Raw genomic sequence first — 23,496 nt, 5'->3', positions numbered from 1 at the left:
TTTATTAACCTAAAGCAGTTTTCTATAGGTTTTCTCAGTGAAACTTTAATGTTAAATTTCTATAAAGTTGACGTTTTTTCTTAGTCGATAAAAAGACCTCAACACAGAGCTTTTAATGCTGTTTCATAAAATGTATTTTCTTAGTTGATAAAAAGACCCCAATGCAGAGCTGTTTCTTAAAATGTATTTTTTAGTGTTTTTAATTTTTTGTCTTCTTTCTCCTTATTCCTCCCCTCCCTCCCTCCCTCCCTCCCTCCCTCCCTCCCTCCCTCCCTCCCTTCCTCCCTTCCTTCCTTTCAACAATAGGTACCATTTGGCCCCTTTGCCTTCATGCCAGGAAAGCTTGTCCATACTAACGAAGTCACTGTTTTACTCGGGGACAATTGGTTTGCAAAGTGCTCAGCAAAGCAGGCTGTGGGCTTAGTTGAGCATCGGAAAGAACGTATGTACCAATTATAAAGACGTATCTTTGCTGGATGTGTATCAGTTCACAAAGTGCCAAGCTGTTACTAAAAGTATCATCCATGATTTATTAGTCCAGACTATTTGTGATTTGGTTGAATTGTAGGTAGTTTGAGTAGAACCAACATTTGAGAATGTAAGCTGGAGAATGGAACATCTGGGTTGGAAATATCACCCACATGATATGGCATGTTTTCAGAAATGACAGAGTGTAAAAGTCCTTAACATGTGGTTTTATAGATAGAAGTTGGGAAGACATCAGACTTGGGCTCATTTTATATTTTATAACTGATTTGTTCTGGGTGCTTTCATATACTTACCTTTGCTTTTAATACTTGTAGTACACAGAGGGAATTTACTTTTTATTTATTGAACTAAGAAAAATACCTATCTGTAAAAGTAGAAACAATTTTTAAACATGCTTTTTGGTTTAGAAGAAGTCATATTTTCATCTTACAGAGAAGGCCAGGTGTGGAGAGGTGCTACCCAAAACAGTGCCCATATACTTATTCAGTGATGTGAGGCCTCTGTCTCATTTGATTGAGGTATTTCTTTAAGTTTTGTTTATCTATGATATTATTTGTTGGTGTAGATACATATCCGCATACACATTTTTTAGTTGGATGCGTTTGGCTTCAGTTCTAGCTTAGTTGCATTTTAAAATTAGGTTCATTTAATATCTATGTTCTTATTTCTATAATAAAATACTTAAATTGATAGTATGATATCACCCCTACCTGTTTTTTTAACCTTGTAGTTAAATGTGTATTTGAAAATAAATTTTTGAGGATTCTTCTGTATAAATGAGGTCATAAAGATAAAAAAACAGCTGAGTTTTCTACAGCTGAAATTATTTCACTTATACATGTGAGTGGGTACTAGTTAGAGAACTCATTTGCTCAGTGAAATTGTGGGATCTATATTTGGACACTCTAATTGCAAATCAACTCCTATAAGTTTATAATTGATAACATATTTGATCATTTGTGACACTAATCAGAATCTTATTGTTAGGCCTGTATATAATTTCTAGCAATGATAATTCTTTTGGCATTACTATACTAAAATAAGTCATGTACGTTAGAGGAAAAAGAATGAGCATAATTCTTTCTTAAAGGCCTTTCTTAATGGGGAAAGTTTTCTTATTTACTGGGGTAACTCTGCTGATATGAAATCAGTTCATCGTCTGTTAAAGTTTGTTCACTCTGATTTTCATATGTGTATTTCAGCAAAGCAATCTTTAGAATCAGTTATGACTTAATATAATAATGGGAGAATACTTTTTTTTTTAAGATACTTAGAGAGCATGCACACGCGCGCTCAGTTGCGAGCAGGGGAGGGACAAAGGTAGAGGGAGAGAGAGAATCTCAAGCCAACTAGCCACTGAGCGTGGACTCCAGAATGGGGCTTGATCACATGACCCTGAGATCATGACCTGAGCTGAAATCAAGAGTCGGCCATTCAACCAGCTGAGCCACCCAGGTGCCCCGGGAGAATACTTTTAATAGAATAGGAATAGAGCTCTAGAATAGAGAGGTATTTTTTGGTAAATCACTTTCCATTGTTGAAAATGGTTTTTGGAATTGACCAAAAATGATGACTTTTGGGATCAGTGTTTATCTAAAATAATTTTCAGAATATGTACCTATGAATTATGTTTGAGAACCTATTATGAATTCTAAAAAGTTGTTTTATTCACACAGTTTTATACTAATTTTGATAACTAAAGAAATGTTTAGGTATATTGTTGTATTTAACATTTATTTAAGAAAAGATACTTATTTTTCTTATGGAAGAAGAAATATAACAAGTTAAACCCGCAGTCCTACCTCACTGTTGACGGGGTAATTGGGAAAGGTGGAAGGGGGGGTCATTGCATGTTTAAAAAGTAGTCAAAATGAAGGACAAAATGGATTTAACACAAGTACAAAAGGATTCAGGGGAGGTTTCTCTAAGGAAGCTGATTTTTAAGAGTGCCCTATTCTTTGTGCTCACATCCTGCATTTTTGCCATTTAACATGAATATGACCAGCTTTTTAAAGTTAAAAAAAATTTTTTTAAGATTATCAGAGTGAAATTGACTTTTTATTTGGTATACTGTTCATGAGTTTTCAACGCAAGTAAAGATTTGTTTAACCATTGCCACTGTCAGAATATAGAATAGGATATAGGATACACTAGCCAGAGCCCAGGATCACAACAGAAACTCCCTCATGCGTTCCCTTTGTGGTCACACCCTACCTCTACCTGTAAGGCCTGACAATCACTGATCTGTCTCTATCACTATCAATTTTACCTTTTCCAGAATGTCATATAAATGGAGTCATACACTATGTAACCTTTTGAGACTGACTTCTTTCATTCACCATAATGCCTCATCTAAGTTGTTTTGTATATCAAAAGGTCAATCGTATTTACTGCTGAGTATTCCATTATATGCACATACCACAGTTTTTCTCTTCATCTATTGGAGAACACTTGGTTTGCTTTCATTTTCTGGAATTATGAACAGAGCTGTTATAAACCTTTATGTTTTTGTCTTACTATAAATTTTCATTGCTGTTGATAAATACCTACAAGTGGGATTGCTACGTCATATGGTGGGTACGTGTATTCAGTTTTTAAGAAACTTTCAAGCTATTTTCCAAAGACACTATATTATTTTACATTCCCCCAATCCCAGCAGGGTGTGAGAGTCCTAGTAGCTTTGCATCCTTACCAGCACTTGGTATTGTTAGTTTTAAAAATTTAAGCCATTTCAGTAGATGTGTAGGAGTTTAAATTTGCATTTCCCTGATGGCTAATGATGTTCAGCATTGATTCATGTACTTGCCTGCCATCTGTGTGTGTATCTGTCCTCTTTGATCTGTTGAAGTCTTTTGCCCATTTTTAAAAATTTGGTTGTATTTTTTCTTAAGTTTTGAGAGTTCTTCATATATTCTGGATATAAGTCTTTGTTAAGTGTGTGATTTGCAAATATTTTCTCCCAGTATGTATTTTGTCTTTTTATTCCCTCAACATTGTATTTCCAGAGCAAAAATTTTTAATTTTGAAGTCCAGTTTATTACTTTTTTGTTTTATGGATCATTTGTTTGGTGTCATATCTAGAATGCTTTGCCCTACCCTCAGTTCATGAAGATTTTCTCCTATGTTTTCTTCTATAAAATGTTCATTGTTGAACATTTTGCACTTAGATCTGTGTTCCATTTTATTTTTTTTTAAAGATTTTATTTATTTATTTGAGAGAGAGAATGAGAGAGCACATGAGAGGGGGGAGGGTCAGAGGGAGAAGCAGGCTCCCCGCCGAGCAGGGAGCCCGATGCAGGACTCGATCCCGGGACTCCAGGATCATGACCTGAGCCGAAGGCAGTCGCTTAACCAACTGAGCCACCCAGGTGCCCCTGTTCCATTTTAAGTTAATTTTTGTGTAAGGTGTGAGGTTTAGTTCAAGGTGTTCAGTCTTTTTACGTATAGATGTCCAGTTTTTCTCAAATCATTTGTGGGAAGTCCTTTCTCCATTCGGTTGCCTTTGTACTTTTGTCAAAAATGAACTGGTAATCAGAATCACAATGAGATACCATTTTATCCTTCCTACTATAGCTGTAATAAAAAAGGGGGACAGTAACTTGTATTAGTGAGGATGTGGAAAATTGCAACCCTCATATGTTGGTGGTGGGAATATAAATTGGTGTAGCCACCTTGGAAAACCGCTTGGACTTTTTCATAAAGTTAAACATTGAGTTACCATCTAGCCCTATTCCACACCTAGATAGTATTATACCCAAGGGAAAGTAAAAACATACGTCTGCACAGAAGCTTGTATGTGAATATTAGCATAATTCGTAATAGCCCAAAAATGTAAACAACCCAAATGTCTATCATCCAGTGAATGGATAAATGTGAACATTGCTTGGCAAGAAAAAGAAATGTACCATTTACTATGACAAATGAAAAAAGCCAGCTACAAAAGACTATATATATTATATGATACCACTTGTATGAAATATTTAGAATAGGCAAATTTATGAAACAAAAAGTATATTAATGGTTGCTTAGGGCTAGGGAAGGTATGGGGGAGAATGGAAAGTGACTTATTTTTTTGGAAAGGTTATATTTGGACATGATACAAATTTTAAAGGGTTTTCATTGAAAAATAAGTGTCCCTTTTCCTCCCTTATCATCCATTTGGATAACTTGGAGGCATTATCAGTATCTTACCATTTTGTGTGTTCACATCTTGTACACTTACGCATTCCCAACCCATTATATACACAACCACTCAAATGGTAGCACATGTTCTTTTGCATCTTTCTGTCTTTTCTTAATGGCTGCAGGGCATTATATGGATATTGTGCAATTTATTGTTTTCTTTCATAATAACCATCCTAAAGGTTTTGATTTCCAATTCTTTAAGGACTTCAGGATGTTTGTTGAGCATTTTTCATGTGCTTATTGGCAATTTGTAGGAAAATCTTTGGAGAGATGTCAGTTCAAGTCCTTTGCCCATTTTTAAATTGGGTTGTCTTTTTGTTGTTGAATTGTATGAGTTCTTTATATATTCTGGATATTAGTCCCTTAACAGATAGATGATTTGCAAATATTTTCTCCCATTCTGTGGACTGCCTTTTCACTATATTGGTAATGTCCTTTGATGCACTAAAGTTTTAAATTTTGATGAAGTCATTTGTCTATTTTTTTTCTTTTGTTGCTTGTACTTTTAGTGTCATATCCAGGAAATCATTGCCAAATCCAATGTCATGAAGCTTTTCTCCTGTGTTTTCTTCTAAGAATTTCATAGTTTCAGTTTTCATTTAGATCTTTCATCCATTTTGAGTTAATTTTTTGTATATTGTGTAAAGTAAGGGTCCAACTTTGTTCTTTTGCATGTGGCTATCCAGTTTTCCCAGTAGTGTTTGTTGAAAAGACTGTCTTTACCCCCATTGAATGGTTTGACACCGTTATTGAAAATTGTTTGGATATATATGGGAGGATTTATTTCTGGGTTCTCTACCCTATTTTATGATCTATATGTCTGTCTTAATGCCAGTACTGTAGTATTTTGATAACTGTACTTTTGTAGAAAGTTTTAAAATCAAGTAGTATGAGATCTCCAACTTTGATCTTTTGTAAGATTGTTTGGCTATTCAGGGTCTCTCAAGATTGCATAGGAATTTTGGGGTGGATTTCTTCTATTGCAGCAAAATTGTTGGGATTTTGATAGGGATTGATTTGAATTTGTAGATTGCTTTGGGTAAAATGATATCTTAACAATATTAAACCCTCTAATCCATGAACACAGGATGTCTTTCCATTTACTTTGTCTTCTTTAAATTCTTTCAGCAACACAATAAGTCTTGTGTCTTCTAGGCTAAACTTACTATTATCTTTTTAATGGTATTGTAAATAGAAATTATTTTCTTAATTTTCTTTTCAGATTGTTCATTGCTGGTGTATAGAAATGCAACTTATTTTTTAGTAATTTATTAGTTTTTTAGCTATGTGTGTGTGTGTGTAATATTTCAGGTTTTCTACATATAAGATCATATCATCTGTCAATAGAGATCATTTTACTTCTTCCTTTCCAATTTGGATGCTTTTTATTTTTTTTCCTTGCCTAATTGCTTTCGCTATAACTTTTTTTTTTCTTATGGACTCCTAGTTATTTATTTATTTATTTATATTATTAACATATAATGTATTATTTGTTTCAGAGGTACAGGTCTGTGATTCATCAGTCTTATACCCATTGTTCGTTACAACGCCTACCCCCTCCCCTCCAGCAACCCTCAGTTTGTTTCCTATGATTAAGAGTCTCTTATGGTTTGTCTCCCTCTCTGGTTTCATCTTGTTTCATTTTTTCATCTCTTCCCCTACGATCCTCTGCCTTGTTTCTTAAATTCCACATATCAGTGAGATCAAATGATAATTGTCTTTCTCTGATTGACTTATTTCGCTTGGCATAATATCCTCTAGTTCCATCCACGTTGTTGGAAATGTCAACATTTCATTTTTCTGATGGCTGCGTAACATTCCATTGTGTGTATATCTTCTTTATCCATTCATCTGTCAATGGACATCTTGGCTCTTTCCATAGTTTGGCTATTGTGGACATTGCTGCTATAAACATCGGGGTGCATGTACCCCTTCGGATCACTACATTTGTATTGTTGGGGTAAATACTCAATAGTGCAGTCGCTGGGTCGTAGGGTAGCTCTATTTTCAACTTCTTGAGGAACCTCCATACTGTGTTCCAGAGTGGCTGCACCAGCTTGCGTTTCCACCAACAGTGTAGGAGGGTTCCCTTTTCTCCGCACCCTAGCCAACATCTGTCGTTTCCTGACTTGTTAATTTTAGCCATTCTGACTGGTGTGAGGTGGTATCTCATTGAGGTTTTGATTTGTATTTTCCTGATGCTGAGTGTTGTTGAGCACTTTTTCATGTGTCTGTTGCACATTTGGATGTCTTCTTTGGAAAAATGTCTGTTCATGTCTTCTGCCCATTTCTTGATTGGATTATTTGTTTTTTGGGTGTTGAGTTTGATAAGGTCTTTATAGATTTTGGATACTAGCCCTTTATCTGATATGTCATTTGCAAATATCTTCTCCCATTTTGTCGATTGCCTTCTGATTTTATCCACTGTTTCCTTTGCTGTGCAAAAGCTTTTTATCTTGATGAAGTCCCAATAGTTCATTTTTGCCCTTGCTTCCCTTGCCTTTGGTGATGTTTCTAAGAAGAGGTTGCTGCGGCTGAGGTCGAAGAGGTTGCTGCCTGTGTTCTCCTCAAGGATTTTGATGGATTCCTGCCCGTTTTGAGTCTGTTTTTGTGTATGGTGTAAGAAAATGGTCCAGTTTCATTCTCCTGCATGTGGCTGTCCAACACCATTTGTTGAAGAGACCGTCTTTATGCCATTGGACATTCTTTCCTGCTTTGTTGAAGATTAGTTGACCACAGAATTGAGGGTCCATTTCTGAGTTTTGTATTCTGTTCTATTGATCTATGTGTCTGTTTTTGTGCCAGTACCATACCGTCTTGATGATTACAGCTTTGTAGTAGAGCTTTAAGTCTGGAATTGTGATGGTTTTCTTTTTCAGCATTCCTCTTGCTATTCGGGTTTTTTTCTGGTTCTATACAAATTGTAGGGTTATTTGTGCCATTTCTGTGAAAAAAATTGATGGTATTTTGATAGGGATTGCATTTAATGTGTAGATTGCTCTAGGTAGCATAGACATTTTAACAATATTTGTTCTTCCAATCCATGGGCATAGAACGTTTTTCCATTTCTTTGTGTCTTCCTCAATTTCTTTTTTTTTTTATTCTTATGTTAATCCCCATACATTACATCATTAGTTTTAGATGAAGTGTTCCATGATTCATTGTTTGTGCATAACACCCAGTGCTCCATGCAGAATGTGCCCTCCTCAATACCCACCACCAGTCTAACCCATCCTCCCACCCCCCTCCCCTCCAGAACCCTGTTTGTTTTTCAGAGTCCATCGTCTCTCATGGTTCGTCTACCCCTCCGATTTCCCCCGCTTCATTCTTCCCCTCCCACTACCTTCTTCTTCTTCTTTTTTTTTTCTTAACATATATTGCATTATTTGTTTCAGAGGTACAGATCTGAGATTCAACAGTCTTGCACAATTCACAGCACTTACCAGAGCACATACCCTCCCCAGTGTCTACCACCCAGTCACCCCATCCCTCCCACCTCACCCCCCACTCCAACAACACTCAGTTTGTTTCCTGCGATTAAGAATTCCTCATATCAGTGAGATCATATGATACATGTCTTTCTCTGTTTGACTTATTTCACTCAACATAATACCCTCCAGTTCCATCCACGTCGTTGCAAATGGCAAGATCTCATTCCTTTTGATGGCTGCATGATATTCCATTGTATATATATATACCACCTCTTCTTTATCCATTCATCTGTCGATGGACATCTTGGCTCTTTCCACAGTTTGGCTATTGTGGACATTGCTGCTATAAACATCGGGGTGCATGTACCCCTTCGGATCCCTACTTTTGTATCTTTGGGGTAAATACCCAGTAGTGCAATTGCTGGATCATATGGTAGCTCTATTTTCAACTTTTTGAGGAACCTCCATACAGTTTTCCAGAGTGGCTGCACCAGCTTGCATTCCCACCAACAGTGTAGGAGGATTCCCCATTCTCCGCATCCCCGCCAACATCTGTCGTTTCCTGACTTGTTAATTTTAGCCATTCTGACTGGTGTGAGGTGGTATCTCATTGAGGTTTTGATTTGGATTTCCCTGATGCCGAGCGATATTGAGCACTTTTTCATGTGTCTGTTGCCCATTTGGATGTCTTCTTTGGAAAAATGTCTGTTCATGTCTTCTGCCCATTTCTTGATTGGATTCTTTGTTCTTTGGGTGTTGACTTTGATAAGTTCTTTATAGATTTTGGATACTAGCCCTTTATCTGATATGTCATTTGCAAATATCTTCTTCCATTCTGTCGGTTGTCTTTTGGTTTTGTTGACGGTTTCCTTTGCTTTGCAAAAGCTTTTTATCTTGATGAAGTCCCAATAGTTCATTTTTGCCCTTGCTTCCCTTGCCTTTGGCGATGTTTCTAGGAAAAAGTTGCTTCGGCTGAGGTCAAAGAGGTTGCTGCCTGTGTTCTCCTTTAGGATTTTGATGGACTCCTGTCTCACATTGAGGTCTTTCAACCATTTGGAGTCTATTTTTGTGTGTGGTGTAAGGAAATGGTCCAGTTTCATTCTTCTGCATGTGGCTATCCAATTTTCCCAACACCATTTGTTGAAGAGACTGTCTTTGTTCCATTGGACATTCTTTCCTGCTTTGTCAAAGATGAGTTGACCATAGAGTTGAGGGTCCATTTCTGGGCTCTATTCTGTTCCATTGATCTATGTGTTTTTGTGCCAGTACCATGCTGTCTTGATGATGACAGCTTTGTAATAGAGCTGGAAGTCCAGAATTGTGATGCCGCCAGCTTTGCTTTTCTTTTTCAACATTCCTCTGGCTATGCGGGGTCTTTTCTGGTTCCATACAAATTTTAGGATTATTTGTTCCATTTCTTTGAAAAAAGTGGATGGTATTTTGATGGGGATTGCATTGAATGTGTAGATTGCTCTAGGTAGCATTGACATCTTCACAATATTTGTTCTTCCAATCCATGAGCATGGAACGTTTTTCCATTTCTTTGTGTCTTCCTCAATTTCTTTCATGAGTATTTTATAGTTTTCTGAGTACAGATCCTTTGTCTCTTTGGTTAGATTTATTCCTAGGTATCTTATGGTTTTGGGTGCAATTGTAAATGGGATCGACTCCTTAATTTCTCTTTCTTCTGTCTTGTTGTTGGTGTAAAGGAATGCCACTGACTTCTGTGCATTGATTTTATATCCTGCCACTTGACTGAATTCCTGTATGAGTTCTAGCAGTTTTGGGGTGGGGTCTTTTGGGTTTTCCACATAAAGTATCATATCATCTGCAAAGAGTGAGAGTTTGACTTCTTCTTTGCCAATTTGGATGCTTTTGATTTCTTTTTGTTGTCTGATTGCTGTGGCTAGGACTTCCAATACTATGTTGAATAGCAGTGGTGATAGTGGACATCCCTGCCGCGTTCCTGACCTTAGGGGGAAAGCTCTCAGTTTTTCCCCATTGAGAATGATATTCACTGTAGGTTTTTCATAGATGGCTTTTATGATATTGAGGTATGTACCCTCTATGCCTATACTCTGAAGAGTTTTGATAAAGAAAGGATGCTGTACTTTGTCAAAAGCTTTTTCTGCATCTATTGAGAGGATCATATGATTCTTGTTCTTTCTTTTGTTAATGTACTGTATCACATTGATTGATTTGCGGATGTTGAACCAACCTTGCAGCCCAGGGATAAATCCCACTTGGTCATGGTGAATAATCCTTTTAATGTACTGTTGGATCCTATTGGCTAGTATTTTGGTGAGAATTTTTGCATCCATGTTCATCAGGGATATTGGTCTGTAATTCTCCTTTTCGATGGGGTCTTTGTCTGGTTTTGGGATCAAGGCAATGCTGGCCTCATAAAATGAGTTTGGAAGTTTTCCTTCCGTTTCTAGTTTTTGGAACAGTTTCAGAAGAATAGGTATTAATTCTTCTTGAAATGTTTGGTAGAATTCCCCTGGGAAGCCATCTGGCCCTGGGCTTTTGTTTTTTGGGAGATTTTTGATGACTGCTTCAATTTCCTTAGTGGTTATAGGTCTGCTCAGGTTTTCTATTTCTTCCTGGTTCAGTTTTGGTAGTTGATACATCTCAGGGAATGCCTCCATTTCTTCCAGGTTATCTAATTTGCTGGCCTAGAGTTGCTCATAATATGTTCTTATAATTGTTTGTATTTCTTTGGTGTTGGTTGTGATCTCTCCTCTTTCTTTCATGATTTTGTTGATTTGGGTGATTTCTCTTTTCTTTTTGATAAGTCTGGCCAGGGGTTTATCAATCTTGTTAAATCTTTCAAAGAACCACCTCCTAGTTTCATTCATCTGTTCTACTGTTCTTTTAGTTTCTATTTCATTGATTTCTGCTCTGATCTTTATTATTTCTCTTCTCGTGCTGGGTTTAGGCTTTATTTGCTGTTCTTTCTCCAGCTCCTTTAGGTGGAGGGTTAGGTTGTGTACTTGAGACCTTTCTTGTTTCTTGAGAAAGGTTTGTATTGCTATATACTTTCCTCTTAGGACTGCCTTTGCTGCATCCCAAATAGTTGTGTTTTCATTTTCATTGGTTTCCATGTATTTTTTAAATTCTTCTTTAATTTCCTGGTTGACCCATTCATTCTTCAGTAGGATGCTCTTTAGCCTCCATGTATTTGAGTTCTTTCCGACTTTCCTCTTGTGATTGAGTTCTAGTTTCAAAGCATTGTGGTCTGAAAATAGGCAGGGAATGATCCCAATCTTTTAGTACCGGTTGAGACCTGATTTATGATCTAGGATGTGATCTATTCTGGAGAATGTTCCATGGGCACTAGAGAAGAATGTGTATTCCGTTGCTTTGGGGTGGAATGTTCTGAATATGTCTGTGAAGTCCATTTGGTCCAGTGTGTTATTTAAAGTCTTTATTTCCTTGTTGATCTTTTGCTTAGACGATCTGTCCATTTCAGTGAGGGGGGTGTTAAAGTCCCCCACTATTATTGTATTGTTGTCGATGTGTTTCTTTGCTTTTGTTATTAATTGCCTTATATAATTGGCTGCTCCCATGTTAGGGGCATAGATATTTACAATTGTTAGATCTTCTTGTTGGGTAGATCCTTTAAGTAGGATATAATGTCCTTCCTCATCTCTTATTACAGTCTTTGGTTTAAAATCTAATTTGTCTGATATAAGGATTGCCACCCCAGCTTTCTTTTGGTGTCCATTAGCATGGTAAATGGTTTTCCACCCCCTCACTTTCAATCTGGGGGTGTCTTTGGTTCTAAAATGAGTCTCTTGCAGACAGCATATCGATGGGTCTTGTTTTTTAATCCAGTCTGATAGCCTGTGTCTTTTGATTGGGGCATTGAGCCCATTTACATTCAGGGTAACTATTGAAAGATAGGAATTTAGTGCTATTGTATTGCCTGTAAGGTGACTGTTACCGTATATTGTCTGTGTTCCTTTCTGGTCTATGTTGCTTTTAGGCTCTCTCTTTGCTTAGAGGACCCCTTTCAAGATTTCCTGTAGGGCTGGTTTTGTGTTTGCAAATTCCTTTAGTTTTTGTTTGTCCTGGAAGCTTTTTCTCTCTCCTTCAATTTTCAATGACAGCCTAGCTGGATAGAGTATTCTTGGCTGCATATTTTTCTCATTTAGTGCTCTGAATATATCCTGCCAGTCCTTTCTGGCCTGCCAGGTCTCTGTGGATAGGTCTGTTGCCAATCTAATGTTTCTACCCTTGTAGGTTACATATCTCTTCTCCCGAGCTGCTTTCAGGATTTTCTCTTTGTCTCTGAGACTCGTAAGTTTTACTATTAGATGTCGGGGTGTTGACCTATTTTTATTGATTTTGAGAGGGGTTCTCTGTGCTTCCTGGATTTTCATGCCTGTTTCCCTCTCCAAATTAGGGAAGTTTTCTGCTATAATTTGCTCCATTATACCTTCTGCCCCTCTCTCTCTTTCTTCTTCTTCTGGGATCCCAATTATTCTAATGTTGTTTCGTCTTATGGTATCGCTAATCTCTCGAATTCTGCCCTCGTGATCCAGTAGTTGTTTATCTCTCTTTTTCTCAGCTTCTTTATTTTCCATCATTTCATCTTCTATATTACTGATTCTCTCTTCTGCCTCATTTATTCTAGCAGTTAGCACCCCCATTTTTGATTGCACCTCATTAATAGCCTTTTTGATTTCTACTTGGTTGGATTTTAGTTCTTTTACTTCTCCAGAAAGGGTTTCTCTAATAACTTCCATATTTTTTTCAAGCCCATCTAGTATCTTTAAAGTGATGATTCTGAACTCTAGATCTGACATTGTACTAATGTCCGTATTGAGTAGGTCCCTGGCAGTCGGTACTGCCTCTTGTTCTTTTTGTTGAGGTGATTTTTTCTGTCTTGTCATTTTGTGCAGAGGAGGATAGATTAATGAGAGAACAAAATGCTAGCAGAGTAACAACGTCCCCAGAAAATATACTCTAAACAAATCAGAAAAGACCTGAAGCAGTGGGAAAAGAAAGGGAAAGAGAGAAAAAAGAAAAAGAAAAAAAAAGAAAAAGATAAAGATAAAAACAAAAACAAACAAAACAACAGCAACAACAAAAAAACCACAATGTGATCAAATATGATCAGGCTGGTATATAGATCAGTGCCACACACTAGATTTGGGGTGTATTTTGGTCTTTTAGGAGAAAGTGCCTCCCAAAATTTTAAAGAAAGAAAAACTTATATATGTACAAAAATAAGGGTTGATATGATGAAGGGATGGAATATGACTGTAAAGATGGAAATTATAAAAAATTTTATAAAAGGAATTGATAAGAAGTTGTTTGAAAAAAGAAAGAAGAGGATTTAAAAAAAGAAAAAAGAGAAAAAAAAAGGGAGAGGATGTGATCAGGCAGGGGAATAGAAAACGCCATGTACTAGAGATTTAGGGTATATTTTAATCTGTTAGAAGAAACTATCTCAAAATTTTAAAGAGAGAACAACTTATATATATAAGCCAAAAATACGGGTAACTACTATGAAGGGATAGAATATGACTCTAAAAATGAAAAATAAATTTTTTTTTTTAAAAAAGGGATTGATAAAATGTTGGTTGAAAAAGGGAAAAAAAATTCAAAAAGAAAAAAAGACAGTTAAAAAAAATTAACTTTGAAAGACTAAAGAATCATGGTAAAAAAGCCATGATTTCTATGTGCAATAGTCCCGTAGCGCTGGAGTTCTGCCGTTCTCATTGATCGGTAAACTTGGTCTTGGTTGTCTGTTCTCGCTGATCTTCTGGGAGGGGCCTGTTGCCGTGGTTTCCAAATGTCTCTGCCAGAGGTGGAATTGCCCCGCCCTTGTCCCCTCCCGGCTAAGTAACTGCTCGGGTTTGCTCTTGGGGGCTTTTTTTCCCTGCGAGCTTTCTGTACAGCTTTGGAGGCCGAGAGTGAGAATGGCGGCCTCCCAATCTCTGCCCCGGAGGAGACGAGAACTCGGGGCCCCGCTCCTCAGTGCGCCCCCAGAGAAAAGCCGTCAGTCACTCCCGTCTCCCCGGTCTCCGGCCGCACTCCGTGCTCGCCCGGCCTGTGACCGCGCATTTCTATCTCTGGCACCCAACCCCGGGTGGAGTCTCCAAACCCAGCAGATCCCTGCGGTGCACTCCCGCAGGGCTCCTCCCGGAGGAGGAAGGTGAGTCTCCTCGGATCTGCCGCTTGTTGGGTCCCTGCTGGAGGAGCAGGGGCCCGACTGTGCCGCGGATAACGGTTTATGGCCACCCCGAGCTGAGAGCCCGGGCCTGGGCTCCACCTCTGCAGCCGGCTTCCCTGCTCCGTTACCTGGGAGCTCTGCCGCACTCAGGCACCCCCGGTCTTTCTGTGACCCCGAGGGTCCTGAGACCACACTGTCCCGGAGGGTTCTACCCCCGGCTTAGCCACCAGAGTCACGTCCCTCGGCGGAGCAGACTTTTAAAAGTTCCGATTTTGTGCTCCGCGGCTCTATCACTTGCCAGAAGCGGCCGACGGAGGCCCCTTCCCCGCCGTCTATCCTCCCGAATATCGCCTCGGATTCACTTCTGCGCACGTCCTACCTTCCAGAAAGTGGTTGCTTTTCTGTTCAGAGAGTTGTTGCTATTCCTTTCTTCGATCTCCTGTTGGGTTTGTAGGTGTTCCGAATGGTTTGATCCCTATCCAGCTGAATTCCTGAGAGGAGACGAAATCCAGGTCTCCTACTCCTCTGCCATCTTGCTCCGCCCCTCTTCCTCAATTTCTTTCATGAGTATTCTATAGTTTTCTGAGTACATATCCTTTGCCTCTTTGGTTAGATTTATTCCTAGGTATCTTATGGTTTTGGGTGCAATTGTAAATGGGATTAACTCCTTAATTTCTCTTTGTTTTGTCTCGTTGTTGTACAGAAATGCAACTGATTTCTGTGCATTGATTTTCTGTCCTGCCACTTTACTGAATTCCTGTATGAGTTCTAGCAGTTTTGGGGTGGAGTCTTTTGGGTTTTCCACATAAAGTATCATATCATTCGCAAAGAGTGAGAGTTCGATGACTTCTTTGCCGATTTGGGTGCCTTTTATTCTTTTTGTTGTCTGATTGCTGTTACTAGGACTTCTAGTACTATGTTGAACAGCAGTGTGATAGTGGACATCCCTGCCGTGTTCCTGACCTTAGGGGAAGAGCTCTCAGTTTTTCCCCATTGAGAACGATATTCACTGTGGGTTTTTCATAGATGGCTTTTATGATATTGAGGTATGTACCCTCTATCCCTACACTGTACATACTGAGGTATGTACCTTCTATCCCTACAAAATCCTAATCAAGAAAGGATGCTGTACTTTGTCAGATGCTTTTTCTGCCTCTTTTGAGAGGATCATTTGGTTCTTGTCCTTTCTTTTATTAATGTAATGTATCACACTGATTTGATTTGCAGATGTTGAACCAACCTTGCAGCCCAGGAATAAATCCCACTTGGTTGTGGTGAATAATCCTTTTAATGTACTGTTGGACTCTGTTGGCTAGTATTTTGGTGAGAATTTTTGCATCCATGTTCATCAGGGATATTGGTCTATAATTCTCCTCTTTGGTGGGGTCTTTGTCTGGTTTGGGATCAAGGTAATGCTGGCCTCTTAAAAGGAGTTTGGAAGTTTTCCTTCCATTTCTATTCTTTGGAACAGTTTCAGAAGAATAGGTATTAATTCTTCTTGAAATGTTCGGTAGAATTCCCCTGGGAAGCCTCTGGCCCTGGGCTCTTGTTTGTTGGGAGATTTTTGATGACAGCTTCAATTTCCTTGCTGGTTATGGGTCTGTTTGTTTTCTCTTTCTTCTTGGTTTAGTTTTGGTAGTTTATACATCTCTAGGAATGCATCCATTTCTTCCAGATTGTATAATTTGTTGGCATATAGTTGCTCATAATATTTTCTTACAATTGTATTTCTTCGGTGTTGGTTATGATCTTTCCTCTTTCATTCATGTTTTTATTTATTTGGGTCCTTTCTCTTCTCTTTTTGATACGACTGGCCCAGGGGTTTATCAATCTTATTAATTCTTTCAGAGAACTAGCTCCTAGTTTCATTGACTTATTCCACTGTTCTTTTGGTTTCTATTTCATTGATTTCTGCTCTTTTTTTTTTTTTAATTTTTTTTCAAGATTTTATTTGTTTGACAGAGAGAGACATAATGAGAGAGGGAACACAAGGAGGGGGAACAGCAGAGGGAGAGGGAGAAGCAGGCTCCCTGCTGAGTAGGGAGCCTGATGTGGGGCTTGATCTCAGGACCCTGGGATCATGACCCGAGCCGAAGGCAGATGCTTAATGACTGAGCCACCCAGGCGCCCCTCTGCTCTAATCTTTATTATTTCTCTTCTCCTGCTGGGTTTAGGCTTTATCTGCTGTTCTTTCTCCAGCTCCTTTAGGTGCAAGGTTGGGTTGTGTATTTGAGACCTTTCTTGTTTCTTGAGAAAGGCTTGTATTGCTATATACTTCCCTTTTAGGATCTTTGCTGCACCCCAAAGATTTTGAACAGTTGTTTTCATTTTCATTTGTTTCCATGAATTTTTAAAATTCTTCTTTAATTTCCTGGTTGACCCCTTCATTCTTAGTAGGATGCTCTTTAGTCTTCATGTATTTGAGTTCTTTCCAACTTTCCTCCTGTGACTGAGTTCGAGTTTCAAAGCATTATGGTGCAAAAATATGCAGGGAATGATCCCAATCTTTTGGTACTGGTTGAGACATTATTTGTGACCCATCGCTATAACTTCTATAACTATGTTGAATAGATAGAATAGTAGACATCCTCATCTTGTTCCTGATCTTAGGGGAACAACTTTCAGTCTTTCACCATTGAGTATGATGGCAGTTTGGGTTTTTCATATGTGGCCTTCATCATATTTAGGAAGTTAGCTTCTATTCCTAGTTTATTGTTTTGTATTGTGAAGTAGTGTTGGATTTTGTCAAAAGCTTTCTCTTCATCAATTGAGTTTCGTGTGTATGACGTAAAGATTTTACTTACTTATGTTGTGAAATGTTTACTAGAGTAAGTTTTAGTAACATCTGTCACCTCATATACATAGAATAAAAAGAAATGGACAAAAAAAAGAAAAAATATTTTCTCATTATTTGTAATGGCAACCCTTAGAATTTACTATCTTACAACTTTCATATATATCATAGAGCAGCAGTAACTGTAGTCATCCATTGTACATTACCTTCCTGGTTTATTTATCTTATAACTGGAAGTTTGTACATTTGGTCCAACTTGCTCGAATTTCCCCAGCCCCCCATTTGGTAGCATTTTGTTGAGGATTTTTGCATGTATACTCATAAGGGATATTAACCTGTAGTTTTCTTTTAGTGTCTGTGTCTGGTTGGCCTCACAGAATGTGTTCCTTCCTCTTTAATATTTTGAAAGACTTTGAGAATTGATGTCAGTTTTTTTCTTGAATACTTGGTAGAGTTCATCCATGAAGCCATCTATTTCTGGGCTTTTCATTGTTGGGAGGTTTTTGATTACTGATTCAGTCTCCTTACTTTTTACAGGTCTATTCGGATTTCCTATTTCTTCTTGCATCATTTTTAATCATGCATTTGTTTCTAAGAATTTGGCCATCTAGGTCATCCAGTTTGTTGGCATTCAGTTTTTCATAGTATTCTCTTATAATCCTGTTTATTTCTATAAAATAAATAGAATTGTCTCCACTTTTGTTTCTGATTTTAGTAATTTGAGTCCTCTCTCTCTTTCTTTTTCTCAGTCTAGGTAAAAACTTTGTCAGTTTTGTGGGTCTTTTCAGAAAAATCAACTTTCAATTTTGTTGATTTTTTTTTCTATTTTTCTATTCTCTGTTTATATCCACTCTAATCTTAGTTCTTCCTTCCACCTGCTAGCTTTGAGTTTAGTTTACTCTTTTTCAAGTTCCTTTTAAAGCATACAGTTAAGTTATGATTTGAGATCTTTCTCCTTTTTTAATGTAGGTGTTTACTGGTATAAATTGCTTTCTTAGCAGTGCTTTCACTGCATCCTGTAAATTTTGTTATATTGTATTTTCCATTTTCATTGGTCTCAAGGAATTTTCTTTCTTTTTTTTTTTTTTAAAGATTTTTTATTATTTGACAGAGCTACAATGAGAGAGGGAACACAAGCAGGGGGAGTGGGAAAGGGAGAAGCAGGCTTCCTGCCGAGCAGGGAGCCTGATACGGGGCTCGATCTCAGGACCCTGGGACCATGACCTGAGCCGAAGGCAGGTGCTTAACGACTGAGCCACCCAGGCGCCCCTCAAGGAATTTTCTAATTTGTGATATCTTCTTTGACCCCTTAAGTCAGTGTTCTGTTAAATTTCCATGCATTTGTGAATTTTTCACTTTTCCTTCTCTTACTGATTTCTAGTTTCATTTCACTGTGATTGGAGAAAGTACTTTGTAGCTTTCAAAATTTTAGGGACTTGTTTTGTGGCCTGGCATATGGTCTTTCATGGAAATGTTCCATGTTCTCCTTAGAAGAATATGTATTCTTTTTTAAAAGATTTTATTTATTTATTTGAGAGAGAATGAGACAGAGAGAGAGCATGAGAGGGGGGAGGGTCAGAGGGAGAAGCAGTCTCCCTGCTGAGCAGGGAGCCTGATGCCGGACTTGATCCTGGGACTCCAAGATCATGACCTGAGCCGAAGGCAGTCACTTAACCAACTGAGCCACCCAGGTGCCCCAGAAGAATATGTATTCTTTTGGGTAGAGTGTTCTGCACATATATGTTAGGGTCATTTGATCTATAATTTTGTTCAAATCTTCTATTATTGCTCTTATTTCCAGTTGTTCAATCCTTTGTTGTAAGTAGAGTATTGACATCTCCAATTTTTATTGGAGGACTGTCTATTTTTCCTTTGGATTCTGTCAATTTTATCTTCATAGATTTGGTGCTACGTTGTTAGGTGTGTATATGTTTATAACCATTATATTTTCTTGATAGATTGAAATTTTTATCAATATAAAATATCGTTTGTCTCATATAACTTTTTTGACTTAATATATTTTATCTCATTATATAGCCCCTCCAGTTCTCTTTTGGTTACTATTTGCATGGAATATCTTTTCCATCTTTTCACTTTCAATCTGTGTCCTAAGATCTAAAGTGAGTCTCTTGTTGACCACATATAGTTGGATCCTGGGTTTGTTGTTTTTGTTTTTTTTTTTTAACTTTTAAAAAATCCATTCTGCCAATCCATGCCTTCTGTAGGGTTTATAATAACTATTTATAGGGCGGGATTTACTTTTGCCATTTTTAAAATTTGTTTTCTCTGTGTCTTACACCTTTGGGTCTCATTTCCTTCATTACTGCCTTCCTTTGTGTTTAGTTGATTTTTTTGTAGTAAAACATTTGATTCCCTTTTCACTTCTTTTATTAATATTTTATAGATATATTCTTTGTGGTTACTGTGGATATTACATATAACATGCTAAGGTTATAATAATGTGTTTTGAATAGATTCCAACTTAACTTCAGTCACATGTGAAAACTCTATTTCTGTACAGCTCTGTCTTCATCTTTAAATTATTGATGTTACAAATTACATCTTTATACATTATGTACCTGTTAACATAGATTTATAATGATTTTTTATGCATTTCTCTTTATATCCTGTAGTAAATAAAAAGTGGAGTTGCAAACCATAATGACGGTAATACTGGTTTTTGTTTTTGCCCATGTTTACCTTTAGTGGAATTTATTTTTACCTTCATATGGCCTCGAGTTATTGTCTAGTGACTGTTCATTTCAATCTGAAGAATTCTCCTTAGCATTTCTTGTAGAGCAGGTTTAATGATAAGGATCTCCTTCAGCTTTTATTTATCTGGAAATGTCTCCATTTCTTTCTCATTTTTGAAGGATAGTTGCTGGATATAGGATTCTCAGTGGATCATTTTTTTCTCTCAGCACTTTAAATGTTTCAACTCACTGCCTTCCAGGTTTTAAGGTTTCTGCTGAGAAATCTGCTTATATTCTCCTTGAGGATCCCTTATATGTGATAAATTGCTTTTCTCTTGCTGCTTTCAAGATTCTCTCTTTGTCTCTCAAGTGTGATTATTATCTTGGTGTGGGTGTCCAGGTTTACTTTCCTTACAGTTAGTTGAGCTTTTTGGATTTGGAGAGTCATGTCTTTTGTCAAATTCTAGAACTTTTTGGCCGTTATTTCTTCTAATAATCTCTTTGCCACTTTCTTCCTTTTGAGACTCTCTTAATGTGTATATTGGTCTGTTTGATAATGACCCATATGTCCCCTGGGCTTAGTTCCCTTTTCTTCATTCTCTTCTCTTTCTTTTTCTTAGACTTTGGTAATTTCAAATGCCCAGTCTTCAGGTTCACTGATTGTTTCATCTGCTTTCTCAAATATGCTGTTGAGTCCCTGTGGTGACTTTTTCAATTTAGTTACTAAATTTTCCCACTCTAGAATTTGTTTGGTTCCTTTTTATAATTTCTGTCTCTTTCTTGATATTCTCATTTTGTTCATGCGTTATTTTCTTTATATCCTTTAGTTCTTTTTGTGTTTCCCTTCAGCTCTTTGAGCATATTGAAGGCAGTTATGTTCAAGTCTTTGTTTAGTACACCTGATGCCTTTGTTTCTTTAGGGCAGTTTCTGGAGATGTATTTTGTTCTTTTGAAATGGGCTGTGTTTTCTTATTTATTGTATGCCTTTTGATTTTTGGTGAAATTTTTAATTTTTGATGGGCATTTGTGAAAACAGCTATTTTTCCCAGTCTTTGCAGGTTGATGAGGATTTAGGAATAAGGTAGGTATGCTCTGAGCTTTCTTATCAACCCAAACTGAAAGGTTATGGTCTTTCCTGTTTTTTCTGAGCATGTAATGTTTCTTGGGCCTGTGAGATTTTCTTAATATCCTGTATATGTAGCTGCTTTTGAATATTTTAATTTACAAAGATTCTCCCTCTGCTTCTTTTTGCAATCTCAGGTTGTATGTTGTGTGGCTTTGCCCCTAATTTTCTGTGCCCGGTGTCTGCGTCTCTAGTCTCCCTGCAGTCTCCCTGCAGCTTTCATGATCAGTGCCAGTTAATTTCCTCCCACTGAAGTCTGCTTTAGGTGAGACACATACCAGTTCTTTAGTCAGCCCCTAGACAAATCAGAATGTTGCAGATAAGGTCTAGTCTATTCTCTGTGGTTCAAGGAAGGGAATTGGGATCTGGCTGCCACATTGCCCAGACCAAAACTGCTTCCCACTGGGGAAGGGAGTGGGGAAAGGCAGGTAAAAATGCCTCGAAATTTCCTGCTGTTTTGATTGTGACTTTTTCTTGGTTGGGTGTTTGCTTGGTTGATGTAGACCTTTGACTGTTTTTCAGAGCTCTTGTAGGTATTTTAGTTAGCTTCTGGTTGTTCTTGGATGTTTTATGGTTGGGAGGGTGGGGAGATAAGGGCTTTGAGCTTTTTAGTCTGTAATTTTGCTTCTTATCATTGTTTTAAGGGAAGATTTTATTTTCCTTTGAGCATGGGAAATTTTTGAGCATGTTTGCAGTAAGTGTACTGAGTGATTAATGGTTCAAGAGAAATGATAAAAGATCCTGGATGCGATGACATTAAAAACACAGAAAATGTAGCTTTGGAAAGTGTCAATGAAAAAGAGAAAGAGGCCAGGATGGATGAAGAATATTTGAGTTAGAGAAGTTAAAGATTTAAATTTTCACAGAAGTAAAATTAAGTTTATTCAGAAGTGGGAGAGATTAGAAGGTTTGGAAGTATTTGTGGAATATGTGTTTTGGGAAATGTGATATGGCCATCAGCAGTTATATGATTTAATTTATGAGGCAATATGTGTGTTTTTGAGTATCTTTAGTGGGGCATACATATTTTAAGTGCATTGATATTTTGTTATGACTTACGATTTTGGTTTTACAATTTATAATTTGGTTTTATCTCTATAATACTATGTAATATTTATATTTAAATATATGTACTTATGATTTGGGTTTTTTCTATATAAGAAATGTATATAGCTTGGGGCCCTGGGTGGCTCAGTTGGTTAAGTGCTCAACTCTTGGTTTTGGCTCAGCTCATGATCTCATGGGGTCATGAGATTGAGCCCCACATCAGGCTCCATCAAAGCTCTGCACTCATCGGGGAGTCTGCTTTAAGGTTCTCTCTCTGCCCCTCCCTCCACCTGCAATCTCTTGCTCTCTTTCTCTCTAAATAAATCTTTTTAAAAAAAATGTATGTTGCTTTAAAACATCATACATCTTCTTAAAACATAATGAAAAAGTATCAGGGTCTTACTCAGCTCCCATTTCCCATTCCCCAGAGGTAATTACTTTCAGTCTTTTGGCTGTTCTTTTCTTTTCTTTTTTTTTTAATTGTTCTTTTCTTTTTATCCATATTTCCCATGTTATTTGCATATTCTATTTTCTTGACCTTTTTTCAGTTTTATGTAGTATTTGTTAGCTCCCTGCCTATAGTTAAAGACTAGCATTTAAATCATTTACATGTCCTTCTTTCGGTCTCTGCTCCCCAAACTTTTTAATATTTATTATAATTTTTGTTAAATCAGTGTTCATGTTTACATGTAATTCCATTTCCATTCTTGTATAGCTTTTCATTTGAAGTTAACTGCTTTTTATTTGTTTGTTGTGTAATGACGTGGCTGTTCACTCATACACTTTGATTTCATTCTTAGAGGTCTCTGTACTAGAGTTCTTCACAGGCTTGCTTTGATTTGGACTAGCTTCCATCTTGAAAAAAGGACAGCTATCTTCCTGGTATCTTCCTTTACCATTATACCACGTCTTTATCTCCTATTTATTCTCTGTTCGTTGGTTCCCATGGCATCTTCTTTTAGGTCTTACTCATTTTGTTGGGGTATATAGCCTTTAGTAACTTTCTGGGAAGGTGTGTAGGAGATATATTTTTTAAAATTTTGCATGTCTGAAAATATTTTTTATACTCTTTCTGTAACCAGACTGTGATAATTCTATGTTTTAAGCAATTTTTCCTTCAGAAGTTTGAAGATATTATCTTGTTACTTTCTGTCTTGTATATTGCTTTTGCAAAAGCTGATGCCATTCTTGTTTCTGTGTATGTAACTTGTTTTGTTTTTGGTTTTTTTTTAGAAGCTCTAGGTTTCTGTCTTTATTCCCCATGATCTGAAATGCCACATTGATATACCTTGTTGTGTATCTTTTAAAATTTGTTTATTGGGTTCTTCCAGTGTGGAGATGCATGTCCTGCAGTTCTGGAAAATTTTTATTTCTTTAATAATTTCCTTCTCCTGTTATTCATCTCTTTCTTACAAGTTTTGAAGTGATTTCTTTTTATCTTTGGAATCGTGGATTTTTTTTTTTTTTTAAAGATTTATTTATTTATTTATTTGAGAGAGAGAATGAGAGAGAGCAAGCACATGAGAGGGGGGAGGGTCAGAGGGAGAAGC

At 37.4% G+C, this 23,496-nt stretch overlaps 1 protein-coding gene across 1 annotated transcript in view; it reads left to right on the top strand.

Moving 5' to 3' along the window:
* Positions 1-23,496, top strand: part of URI1 (URI1 prefoldin like chaperone) — an 81,595-nt gene that overhangs the window by 41,165 nt on the left and 16,934 nt on the right. Inside the window, exon 4 of the mRNA XM_035023539.1 lies at positions 307-442. Within this exon, the coding sequence (XP_034879430.1) occupies positions 307-442 (136 nt within the window). The remainder of the gene's footprint in view (positions 1-306; positions 443-23,496) is intronic.

This window comes from Mirounga leonina, unplaced genomic scaffold (assembly GCF_011800145.1).
Source record: "Mirounga leonina isolate KUSES-001 unplaced genomic scaffold, KU_Mleo_1.0 Mir_177, whole genome shotgun sequence".
NCBI classification, from domain to species: Eukaryota; Metazoa; Chordata; class Mammalia; order Carnivora; family Phocidae; genus Mirounga; species Mirounga leonina.
The sequence above is the reverse complement of the archived record's forward strand: the minus strand, read 5'-3'. Positions and strand labels throughout refer to the sequence as shown.